Genomic DNA, 13,702 nt, shown 5'->3' with positions numbered 1-13,702 from the left:
GGTACTCTTAACTGTGTCCAACACTTTTTAGATAATTTTTGGGCGATAGGCGTACATGACCTCCTAATTACATTTTTATCCCTTTGTGTTAGTTTGGACATCACCTAGACTAGGGCACTCTCTAAACATGTTTGACACTTTCAACTCTTAATACAACTATAGGTTCCTCTCTATATTTTGTTTCTAGATTTGGCTTACTATGCTTATTTTTTATTCTTTGATTTATTTTTATTGTTGAAAGTCATCATTTTTCTATCATTTAACCTAGTTCACACACACACACACACACACACACACACACTTCATAATCTAAATTCCATTGCAACAAAGAAAAATCAATCAAAATGTTAATCTCTCCTACTAGGACTATGGTTGAAATTTCTTCATGTTCCAATGATATGCCATGGAGATTTAAGATCTTAGTTTGCATTCATAAGCCTAGGATCTCATTTCCATATATATCATTTTGGTGAATCCAATGTATCTTATACTTACAAAAAAATCATTTTGAATTTAGATGTCTAATTTACATTTATTTAATTAGTTCATGCTTGCTTTCATTTATGAAATCTATTGCCCCTAAATTATTGCAACACAGATTGTGCGCGGTTATGGATCCCAATTTTGGTTTCTTGGACTTTAGATAGTTGTTTGTTGTAGAGAGGTTTTGGTGGCTTGGATTGCGATTGTGTGCAGGAGTAAAGTTGGTTGTGGGGTAGGCCTTTACCTGCTATTTTATGCATGGGTTCCACCATGGGCGGTGATAGGAATAGACGAGAACCTATTTCTTGTGATGATGTTCTTAGGAAAAATAAAATTTGGTGGATTTTGTTTAGGAGTTGGGTCTCTTCTTATCTGGAACGTCTTCATGGCCACGAATCAAAGGTGATTGAGGTGTTTTGTAAAGGATTGAAGAAGTGTAAGCTTTGTATTGGCAATAAATGCATAAATATCCTAGAGGATTTGACTGTGAAGGTCTCTAGGCTATGTATGTAAGGTAAAAAGATCTCTAGGGACCAAAAATATTTCGAGACAACAATGAATATTTTTATTACACAAAGAGGGGCAGAAGTTGGTTAAGAGTGGTTACAGTCTTGATGCAATACTTTACTTTGGAGGGGCGGTTTACCATTATGTATGGATATCATTTTTCTTTTCTTAATCATTTTAGACTCAAGCGATTTGTATCCTTTCCTTTTTACCTCTTATCCTCGTTGGGGGCTAGTAATAAAGAGCATAACAAGAATGATCAAAACCATGTTCTCATGAGGGTTTGATCCTTCTTATTAGGGAAAATTTCAAAGTCCTCTCGTATCCCCTAAGGGTAAAGGCCTTGATAATCCCCCTTTACATTTGGAGAACATGAGGTTTAAGGATGAGATGGAGATGGATACAAGGGATGGTGGAGATGATTTCTTGGATGAGGACTAGGAAACTAAGGATACTAAGCTTTTTCTGAACAAAAAAAAGGTAGTGTGTCTTTAGATAAATAAAGGTGATTCCTCCCTTAGAGATGAAAAAGGTAAATTTGTCAAAAGGAAGAAGGTTGGGAAATATTCTCCTAGTCAATTGGCTGAAGATTTGGGAGTCGAGGAGGCAACTAACAACCAGAATCAGGGAATTGAGAATGAGGTGGGTGTGGGGGAAGGTTCCATGGGAGCAACCCTTTCCTCTCCTTCTAATTGGGATAAGGAGGATAAAACCTATCACCCTCCCTTCCCTATTCCTCTCCATCTAATTGGGATAAGGAGGATAAAACCTATCACCCTCCCTTCCCTAGGGACCTACAAAAAGTCTCCCCTTTTCTTGGGGGGACTCAGAGAACCCTCTAAACCTTTTGAACATTTCCGAAGATGTTACAATTGACCAATTTTGAATTTCAAAATGGGTGTTCTTGGAAATCAACTAGGTGACTACCAATATCTAGTCGCTCAAAAACAAAATGGTTGCATTGGAGTAGGGTGGTCGTCGGTCTGGTTTAGGGTTTGGAGATGGCAATATGATTATAGACAAAGAGAAGACATGAATGCTTTCCATCCTCGAGAATGTTGCTAAAGACGTAGCTCAATTGAAATCAGATTATGAAGGCAAGCTAGGGGTTTTAGAAGCAATAATGAAGGAAATCGATGACAACGTCACAAGCCTAGTTAATATGAGCTATACAACTATTCATAGTAGCGCAAAAGGGATTAAAATCTTTGTGTTTTAGTGGTAGAAGCTTTGAAATAAGGGGATAACATTCTTATTGATCTTGATTTGGTAGAGGAGGGTAAACAAGGCAATGATGATAATGGTCCACCAACACGGACCCCTGGGAATCCCAAAAAGACCAAGGAGCAGGCTAAGCTCGAACTGCAAGATTTGAGGAACCTATCTTAGAATCTCGACTAGATGGAAGTTGAAGCTGTTGAAGCCTTGAACAACCTGTGTTAATTCTTTGTTTGTTTTATGTCTTTGGCCTACTATGTTAAAGGTCTCTCTCTCTTTTTGGTTTTTTTGCTGTTGTTGAATTGTAGTTGGTTGTAAGTTTTTTGATAGCAGCTCTTTGTACTTAAAGTTTTAGGGTCCCTTTTAAAGCCTATTTTTCCCTTAATCAATTTTTTAAGAAAGTACTATATATAATACTTCAATCTCATTTACATTAAATTTTATTATTATAATATATAAAAGATGGATAGCACACATTACCTCACATTTGTTTACAATATTAAAAAGCCAATAATTTAAAAATGCTCTACTAAAAAATCACTTAATCATCAAAACTTGATCCAATTATCCTTAATAATACAAATTTATCCTTAATAACCAAATTATAACACATATTTATATAAGAGAGATGTTTTCTTGCTTTTAAATAGACTAAAGATACCGTGACCTTAGTAACTTTGGAAGGTAAGTCCCAAGGGCAACCCTCAAGCTAAATGAGGAGAATTTGATTTCACTGTTTGACCCCATACAGTTCAGGTATTTCTACAAGAAAAAAATTCATAATGAATTCGTTCGCCATTTCATAGGATTCCATGTTCGACCCTCTTTCGGAGGAGGACTTGGCAACGGGGTCACATTATTACTGCGTGCACTGAATGATGTTTTGCGTTTGTTCCAAGGGAACCTCCACACAGAGGGCCTCCAAATATTTCCCAACTTCTGCTCTATACTCTCGCAAAATCTCTTAAGATTGCTTAATTCCTCGTTCAGCTTCTCGATTTTCGCTTGCCCATTTTCTGTTGAATCGGTGCTCTCATTCACATATATTTCCTCTGCACTTTGGATGGTTTTAGAATTGGTAACCTGCCCTTGCAGATCTAGTTTACATTTCAGAGGAGTAGGGGGCGTGTATTGGTGGTGGGCACTACTACTAGTAGTGAATGACCACGTAATGAGAGTGGGATCTGTGCTTGCTTTCCATGCAATGGATTCCACGCATCGCTGCACAATGTACAGATCTTCGGCCCAGGGAGAAAGGTGGGCGCAGCTCCTAAGGACGGTGATGGAGTCGAGCCATGACACCGATACTACATAACTGAGAAACTCTTCTGTTCGGGAGATGAGGTTCCCCTGTCCCAAATCCTCACTCATTTCCAGATACTCCGCCGCACACCGAAGCGCCGCCACATTGGATGCACTCATGTGAAGCGGAATCGTTCCGTAACAGAACTTTGCTGCTAATTCAAATGATTTTGCTCCTCCTGGGAACTCCTCCAGCTTTATGTACTCGTTCTCCGTGTCTCGGGCTCCGAACACAAGCTTGTTCAGTCGACCACTCTTCGACAGTAATGGGAACTTCTTAAACATAAAAGGAAACACTTTTAATATTGCCTTCATCACTAACCCAAGAAGCAACAACCAAAAACAAAGCCAAACAAAAATGAGAAACAACCAAAAACAAAAGGTTATAAAAGATAGCGTATCTTCTATTTTGTTCAAATCTATGTAAGGTTCAACACAAAACAAATTTGACATTAACATATCAATATGTCTCTGACTGTGAATACGAAATCAAGCTGCTAAATCCGAACTATTCTTCATCACATATGAGAAACATTAAGTTATTTGGTATGAGTTTTCTACGATTCACGTAGTTTTGAAAATATTATTTATGTTTTTAATCTATATTTTGATTCACATCCAGTGGTCCATCATCACCTTCTTTATGATAATGGATAGTTGAATATGATCTGAAATATCGCTTAAAAAATATACCAATTGATTTCAGAAACAAAAGATATACAATTGACTCAAAAAATGGTCTTTCAAATACAAGATATCTAAACTAAACTACTCATAGATCTGCAAACCAGACAAAGCATACAGTGTAAGCAAAGTTACCTTATGAAGATGAAAGAGCACATCGTCAACCTCTACAATCATGTCACTTCGTAACTTTGTTTCTACACACCTATAAGAGTTATATTTTTGTTTGGAAAGCTTGCAGGTAGGACTGATAATCAACACAAGGAAATATTATGAAAGATTGAAAGACAGGAATCGTAATTGAATAGCTTACCAAGATTGACCTTTGGTGCTTGTTAAGGTGTTAAGATTGGTGTTTCCTTTGACGAGGCTCATTTTTTTCTGGTTCGTTCCTTTTCGTCCAGCCAAGTCTTCCAATGCACCACTCATTTCCTTTCCTTTGTGAGGGTGAACCAATGTATAATATTAAATGCCAATTGATGAGTGTACATATAAATGATTTGACTGCCGACAATTCCTAGAGCCAGAACTTAGATTTGTTTTTACATTGTTGTGGGGAAGAAAACAAGACATCATGATTGCTTCCTTATCCTTCGATTGCGTGGATGAGAAATAGTTGACTTCTTGTTTAAGAAATATATGAGGAGGGAGTGGCATATATCGAGGGAGAGATTGAGGCATTCAGACCCACCATACAGTACATAAATGGCTTTGATAGAACAAATCAGGCGGTACAGAAATGTCTTTTATAAATGATTGATTGCACATTGCTGTATTTGATGTGATACTGCATAAAAACAATTACGAATGTATGCAAGATATTACATAAAATATTGGAACCCGATCATGTTATTAATATTTATCACAACGGCACTGCTTCTCATGTAACGGTGTTATCTTTGAGCAGGAGAATAACTCATGATGATAGTAGATCTCCTGCTTCCGACGTCTCCAACCTTTAATGTTCTTTTCTTTTATATTTAAATTTCTAATAAAACAAGTACATGAATTGGAAATCTCTATTAGATGTAATATGGATGGTTTGGAGAACCTAAACATTATATAAAAGCAATCACGTATTATGTGGTTATTTATAAAAATAAAACTTAGAGTATTACTTTTAATCAACAAAACAATCATATAATGATTTTACATAATATGATCAAATTAAAGTTATAACACTTTATTTTCCTAACCACTTCAATTACAAAACCAATAAAATAAAATAAACTATATATATCATACACACTATTATTTTGCTATTCACTTTTCTACATCAAACTGTTTGTTAAATAGTATTAGCATTGTAAAAAGATTATGGGTTTTGTTCTCCTCTTTCGTAGCTTTTAAAAACATATTAATTTTTGAATTTTGTTATAAAATGAGAAAGTTTTGCTATTTCAAATCCTACAACATGAGTTTGAACACCCAACAAAAGTTTTAAAATGTCCAATGATAATTTAATAACTCCCAAACAATATTTTGAATGTCCTAGCATCAATCTGGAATACCTAAGCAATAATTTTGGACACCCAACAATGATTAAAATTCAACAAAACTATTTCTAACATCCAATAAGTAATTTAAATGTCCATAAATAATTTAAATGCACATGAGATTTTGAATGCAGTTGTTGAAATACCTCCACAACATCACTCTCACATATCAAAATAGTGAGCAAACAAATTTCTTTAAAATTTAAATGATGTCTTGGTATTTGCATGGAAATTGGGGACCAAATGAGGGTCTTAAGTGGTCACGTTTTTTCTAAGCAATAAGGAAAGACTGATCTTGGATGAAAAATTGAAGATAGTTATGCTCAAAATTGAAGGCGCAACAAGAACAAGAGTCGTAGCACTTGCCCATGGGATTTGAAATGCCATTGTTGAAATACCTCCACATCATCACTCTCATGGATAAAAGTGATGCTCTTATACCATATTGAAATAGTGAGCAAACACAATTCTATGAAAATTTAAACCATGACTAGGTATTTACATGGAAATAGGGACTAAACGGGGGTCTTAAGTGATCACTTTTTTTCTCAACAATAAGAAAAGACTTATCATGGATGAAAAATTATCATGGATTAAAATTTGAGGATAGTTATGATCAAAATTTGAAGACGCAACAAGAACAAGAGTCGTAGTGCTTTGAATCTACTTTATAAACCATTTTTTTAATTGAAAATTGTGGAGATTAAGAGGCTCAAATAGGGTCCACACAAAGTTCTCTTATTTTTTATCAAAAAAATATAACATAATTATTAATATTACATAAAAACAAATATGAAATTGTTGGAACTTGATCATGTTATTAATATTTGTCACAACTGTACATCTCATAAATTGGTTTTTGCTTCTCATGTAATGTGTCATCTTTGAGTGGGAAAATAATTCAAAATGATTGTAGATCTCATGCCTTCAATGTTTCCAACCTCCAATGTGATTTTCTTTTATACTTTGTCAATTTGATGTCTTGTTAGAATCTCTAATAGTACAAACATGTGAATTTGAAATTTCTATTAGGTGAAACATAGATGACTTGGACAACATAAACATTATGCAAACTAACCATGCATTATGTGGGCATCTACAAAAGTGAAAATAAAAGAATTGGTTTTAATTGACAAAACAACCATAAAATGATTGCATGTTGTGTGCGGGAAAAGTGGTGCAAAGAAACGGAAATTCGGTTTCAAAAAGGTCCACACACCAATGGGACTCTTGGTGCAAGTTATGGAGCTATATTTGAATAGCTCAACTCCCCAAGGGATGTTCCATTGTTCTCTATCTCACATGATCCCTCAAGTCAATGCCTTTGCTCTCAGATCACTGAGCAAAGTGACTTCAAGAATGACAACTCCAAGAATGAGGGATGTTTGATCAACTTAATATGAATGCATTCCTAGTTATGCATGATATTAAATCTAATATGATTTAAACTAGCATGGATATGATGATAAGATAAAATATTAGTAAAACTTATCCTAACATGATATACTAGTCTAATACGAGTGTGCTATGATAATGGAAATGCTTCTTAAAATGCTTATTAAGATGATTTCTATTCAAAGAGAGGCTAAATGCTTGATTTAAAAATGATTATAGATTAGATGCATGAAGCTTGGCAATATTTAGCAAAATGTTTATAAGTTTGATACTAAAGACTTGGATATCAAAACTGAAGAATGAGAGCTCTATTTATAGGAAAAATAGGGCAATGGATGGTCAAGATTGGATAATCTTAATAAGGCCCAGGATTGAAAGTTATCAATCCATGTTTACAATTCTCACCAATAAAATGGTGACAATTGTCAATAAAAGACTACTTTAGAGGATATGTAAGAAGCATTAAATGCTTGAGAAGACATGATGGTTAGTTTAGGAGGTAAGGGTTAAGGTTAGGTTAGGGTTATCCATTGGATAAAGATTTTACCAAAAGGATAAACTCTTGTGTAAGGGTTAAAAGATTAACCATGGTCAAAGCCATGAATGCTTGATGAGACCCTTACGTTAGATGAGGGTTGAGTTAGAGAGAAAGTCTCTAATCATGTAAGAAGGTTGAGTTAACCATTAATGGTTAGGAAGACTTTGAGGGTTAACTTGTTGAAGACATAAACCCTTTAATGGTTTTCAAAGACTTTGAGGGTTTGAGAAGTGACTTCCCTTTGCTTAGGAATGTGACAATAATTGGGAGATGAATTAGGCTAATTTAGAAGTGATTAGAAGAATCTAGAAGGGGGTTTAGAGAGGCAAGTGGGAGATGTAGGATTTTGCAAGTGGATGGAGGGGAATTAAAATAAACTATTTTATTTCAACAAAAATAGATGCAACTTGCATTAATACAAGTGGGGGATTAAAATAAATAAATTAGATTTATTTACTTGCAAGGATTAATTTAATTAAATGTAAATTTAATTAAAAAGGGAGAAAGGGGAATTAATTAAATAAAGTGATTTATTTAATTAAAGGCTATGAAAGGCTTAGGTGAATTTAATTAAATAAATTGAGTAATTCATTTAATCAAATAGATGAAATTGAATAATTTAATTAAATAGAGGAATGAGGTTAAAATGAATATTAAATATTCACTTAGGAAAGTGGTCATTTTTATACATCTACACATATAATATGACCAAATTAACCTTATAACACCTTTTTTTTTCATCACTCCAATTTAAAAACCAAAACAATAAAATAAAATAAAGAAATTTTTGCACCCACCAAACTATGTATACCATATACACTATTATTTTCCTGCTCTCTTTTCCACATCAAACTGTTTATTAAATAGTGGTCGTATTGTCAAAAGATTTATGGTTTTTGGTCTTCTCTTTAGTGGATTTTCAAAACATATTAATTTTTGAATGTTGTAAACAGAGAAAGTTATGCTATTTTGAATCCCGCAACATGAGTTTGAACACCCAACACAAGCTTTTAAATGTCCGACAATGATTTAAAACTCCCAAACAATATTTTGAACATCACCGTGGATGCAGTTCCTTGTTCCCATTTTTGACTCAGATGGTAGGGTCTGAGAGGGAGATTTAATGAAAACATCTTTTGATCCCTCTTGGTTAGATGTTGAGTTTCCTCTCAGCATGGTTGATGTGTTTGGTGATTTTTTGGAGGTTCTGAGCATATCTTGTGTTCCAGATGTGATTCTTGGAGGTTTAGCAAACAATGTATCAACTTTTTGAAAACCTAACTTGTGAGTATTTATTTCTACGATTACAATCATTTGTGCACCTGTGATCTGGGAAGTGAAGAAGAGCATTGGAGAAAATGCAAGTGGAAGTGTGAGAGAAAAGATAACAGAGTAGTGATTTGGCAAAATGGTGAAAATTGTAAGTATCAATGATGAACCCAGACCTGAATATGAATTGAAACCCTTCATTTCACTGGATGTAGATTCAGTTGGAGTTTTTTCTGGAATTGATGATCATGTTATTCATAATGAAAATGTTTGTCAGTACATTCATGTTGATCTAGAAGAGTATGATCATGAAAATATTAGGGCTTTTAGGCAAAAATTGTTTCATTGATAGTTCGAAGAGGTTGAAGAGTGAATTCAACGATCTAGGGCACAAGGGTTTGGATACTTGGAATTGTTTTCCAATGATCATTGATGAAGAAAATTTTAGAATTGTTCTCAACAGAATTCATGAGGAATTTATTTGGCTTGATAAACCTTCCTTTATTTCGAAGTAAGTGCTGCAAATTGTGACAAGGCTATGCACAACAAGAGAAGTGTCGATGTTGAAATACGTAAAGAATGTTGAAATGAATTATTTGACCAGAGTGATTTTGGATGGAAGAGCACTAAGAATTGATACTATCAGGGATGTGGACATTAGGTATGCAACAATGGGGATATCTTACAAAGTCTATTACAAGAATAGAGAAGGTTCTTGTGCACCCATCAGAGTATATGTGGCTTATCAGATGGTTAAGGAGAATGCAGAATGATCCGAGTGAGATTTTGTGGTAGCAATTGTTCAATAATATCAAGATGGTCCAAAGAGTGAGATGTATCCATTCTGGTATGGTTCTCTGATCATCCATTTAGTTTTCTATTTCTGAATGCTTTTCCCGGTGTTGAAAATATTGCATGGAGAAGCGATATGATTGGTGGGTCACAAATTAAAGGTTACCTAGATGGTTTGGATGATAGCTCAAAAACGTGCAAAAATTTATTTGAAAAACTCAAAAAAGATTTGATTTTGAGGAATCAAATTCCTCTTAAGGTTATAGGTTGGTATGAGAATGACATTGATTCTTTTTGAAAGTTGTTGTTCTAAGATTTTCTTGAGTAACTCAGTTATCCTATGAAGTTTCCAAAGATGAATGTATGAGGTTAGCAAAAATAAAATTGAAGATGCCAAAGGATCCAAATGTAGAAAGGTTTGGAATGAAAGAAGAGATATTAGGAAGGTCTAGAGTGATGAAGATTGATAAAAGAGTGAAGGAATCTAGGAAGCTATCCACAGAAGGTTCTGCCTCCAATTCTAAATCTCAGAAAAGAAGGAAGATGGTTTTAGATAAGAAGGATATTGAACATGTGACTATTGACAAAGATGATGAAGAAGAAGAAAAGAAGGTAGAACAAAAAATTGTTTAGAGTAAGGAAGCAGTAAAGGTGCTGAAAGGTGATGATGAGGTAACAGATGATAATGAGCTTGTTGAAGAGAAGGTACTTGAAATGATCAAGAAGCTTGGTGGTGCTTAGTTGGTTGGTGATTCATATCACAATCATGTGTCTTATGAGAAAGATGTTATTGAGAAAGAATTTGTGAAGTACTTAGTTCAGAATAATTTGGTTGCTACTAATGTTGCTGATCATCTTTTGGAAGAGCCTGTGGAAATTTTTGTTGAGAGAATGGCTAAAGGTGATGACAATGGTGCTAAGGAAGAGTTTACCGAAACAAATTCACAAGAGAAGATGATAGAGAAATGTAGGAAAGCACATGAGGTGTTAATCCTTAATTTATTGAATTTTAGGAAGTCTATGGAAGTGACTAAAATGTTATACAAATTCTTTTTGAGGTGGCTTGTTGCGACATAGAAGTTCAAAGATGAAATTGATCGAATTAAGTCTCAGTTAGTAGAAATAGCAATGAATTATAAAATCTATGAAGATGTTTATGGTAAAGAAAGAGACAAGGCTTGGGAATTGCATGATCAATTAGCTCTGAGAATGAGACAAAGAGATGAGTACATGAGGATGTTTGGAGAGATGCGAGCTAAAATGGAGTTAAAACTTTCTTCTTATTCAAGATTGTTGACTAATGCAGATAGTGTTGAGAAGGTTGTTAAGAATATACTCTTTTGGTGATGTGAAAAAATGTAGTCTATGAGAGTCAAAGTAGGATGTTGGATGCTGCTACTCATCCTTGGAATGCCTTAGTGATCAGGTTAAAGAAACAGTTAAAAGATATTTGGTCGAGTAATTCTTGATGATTTTGTGTTATGTCTCCTTGGTTTGAACTTTGTCCTTGATGTCAAAGGGGGAGAAGGATACTGAAAAATATTTTTATAGATCTATTTTGGAGATGTTGTTGTTAGGGGGAGTTGTTATTGGTTGTTATTTGAAGGTTTATAGAGTGTGAAAATATTTTTGGTTGTTTTCCATCAATGAAAAAGGGGGAGATTGTTACATATGTGTGCTTTACATTGTCATTAATATCAAACCGTGTCGTTTGAATAAGATTTGGTTCAGACATTAACAGAGTTAAGCTATAGTGTTGGAGTATTTGCAATTAAGTTTTTGGATTGGAGGTTACTATGATTGGTTTCTTAGTCTAGATGTGAACAGGTTGTGTTGGCAATTGATCTAATTAATACCAACTTGTTTTTATGGTGGGGATGGTTGGAAGCTTTATCTTTGTGATACATGTGTTGATTGTTTTGGTCCACACTCTTTCATTTGTGAAATAACATGATTGGTACATGCGTTAGGTTATGTTATTGGAGTTAAATGTAATGTATATTTCTTGGTCTAGTGATTGTGTGTGAAGTATTCTTTTGGTCTGGTGTTGTTTGTTTAGGTCTAGCTTATTTTCTATGCACTTTATTATTTGGTCTGGTGGTATACCTCGATTCAGAAAGCATACACGTTACAATATTTCTTTTGGGTTGACTTGGTGAGGATATTTTGTTTCTGATTGTTATATATGTGTGTGATGATTTGTTGAAAAGAAATAAGAAAGTTGTGTGGAATATGTGTGTGTGGAATTCAACACTGAGTATATGCAACTTGATGTAAGGATGTCAATGTGTTTTTAGTTGTTATATCAAAAGGATTTGTAGTGAAAAGGTGACAGTTGATAGCAGAGAAAAGATCTGGAGACTTGGGCATCCAGATATTTGAGTAAGGTCAGAGACCATGCTACATCAGAGAATGTAATCAACATATTGATATGATCTTGTTTATGTAGTTCTTTTTCTATGTTGTAATTTTGTATCTTGGCCTATTACAGTCAGCTTTAGGTTTGAAATTCCTCCTTTTGTATCTTCCCCCAAGAGCAGTGAGTCTTGGCCTGTAAATTCAGAGCAATGAGCTCCCTCTTTTGTAAAGCATTTCTATATAGTGGATTGATTTCATGAGATGGTGCTCACTGTGGTTTTTCCCTGTCTGGGTTTTCCACATAATTTTTGGTGTTCATGTGTGATTGATATGAGTGATCTTGTGATTTCTTTATTTAATTATTGATGAGATTTTGTTATGTGGAATTTTATTTTATGTTGATTCACCCCCCTCTCAGCATCCAATTTGTGTTCAATAATCTCTAAATCTAAAAATAGTATTTGGATGAGGAGCATGGCAGTGAACTGCAATTTTGGCATCCATGTTGGAGTTGCATGATTGAACAATAGCATTATTCATTAACATAATCCCCCTTGATGCTGAGAGGGCTCACAATCTAGTCTTGAAATGACAAAAAATGAACTTTTACAACCGCTTCAAGGTGAAGATATCTACTAGATGTTCTTGAGTGCTAATGCGCCTCAATTCTACTTCCTTATTTTGCACCAAATCTCGTATTCAATGATAATTTAAATCAAAATTCTTTGTCCCACTATGATGGAATAGATTAGATTTGCTAACTTGATGGCACTCACATTGTCACAAAAAATCACTGTAGGTTGAATTTGCTTCTCTCCAATTTATTCTAATTTTTTTTTAATACAAAGAGCTTGTGTACTTGTTGAGGTGACTACAACATACTCTTCTTTCGTGGATGAGAGGGAAACAATGCTTTGATTTATTGAGCTCCAAGTAATCAAACCAGAACCAAAAGAGAAACAATTTCTAGATGTAGACTTACGATCATCCAAACTACCTCCTAAATCTGAATCACTAAAGACAACAAGATTGAACCTTTTAGAAAAGTAGTAATGAATACCAAAATTTAGAGTGCCTTTCACATACCTCAAAATTCTTTTGCTTTCCTTCATGTGTTTATCTAATGGATTTGTCATGTACCTTGAAAAAAGTAAATTTGACTATGCAATATTAGGCTTGTGTGGGTTAGAAACATCAAACTCATAACAATATTTCTATAAGTTGTCTCATCAACTATTTCAGAATCAACATCTCTACGCAACACAACTCCATGAGCACTTGGAGTGGAATATGGGTTACAATCGACCATATCAAATTTCTTCAACATATCTTTTGCATGCTTTGCTTGACAAATAAAATTTTCATCCTTTGATAAACCTCCATTCAAAGAAAATATTTCATGAGACTTAGATCTTTCATCTCAAATTCATTCATCATAGCAATTTTGAACTCATCTTTCATTGTAGAGCTGCTAATTATATACAACAGATCATCAAAATACAAACATATAATAAGAATGTCATTACCTTATTATTTGTAGTAAAAGGTAGGTTCACTCTTACTTCTCTTAAATCCATTCTCCTAAAAGTGTCAATAATTCTAGCATACCATGCTCTTGGTGCTTGCTTTAGGCCATACAAAGCCTTCTTCAACCTTTAGG

General features: G+C 34.3%; 1 protein-coding gene across 2 annotated transcripts; it reads right to left on the bottom strand.

The window, feature by feature from the left end:
- Nucleotides 1-2,874: 2,874 nt before the first annotated feature.
- On the bottom strand, nucleotides 2,875-4,611 carry LOC131061680 (root phototropism protein 3-like). 2 transcript variants are annotated; one of them, XM_057995499.2, is made up of 3 exons: nucleotides 4,508-4,611; nucleotides 4,330-4,391; nucleotides 2,875-3,783 (listed from the first exon to the last, which is right to left on the bottom strand). In XM_057995499.2, the coding sequence occupies exons 2-3, from the start codon at nucleotides 4,369-4,371 to the stop codon at nucleotides 2,986-2,988; spliced, it is 840 nt and encodes a 279-aa protein (XP_057851482.2). In that variant the 5' UTR covers nucleotides 4,372-4,391; nucleotides 4,508-4,611; the 3' UTR covers nucleotides 2,875-2,985. The 2 variants fall into 2 exon arrangements, with proteins under 2 accessions (XP_057851482.2, XP_057851483.2); XM_057995500.2 differs by having other exon boundaries at nucleotides 4,330-4,603.
- Between the last annotated feature and the right edge of the window lie 9,091 nt (nucleotides 4,612-13,702).

The sequence above is a fragment of the Cryptomeria japonica genome, chromosome 7, assembly GCF_030272615.1.
Source record: "Cryptomeria japonica chromosome 7, Sugi_1.0, whole genome shotgun sequence".
Classification (NCBI taxonomy): Eukaryota; Viridiplantae; Streptophyta; class Pinopsida; order Cupressales; family Cupressaceae; genus Cryptomeria; species Cryptomeria japonica.
Note: the sequence above shows the minus strand (reverse complement) of the source record. Positions and strands in the feature narration are given on the sequence as shown.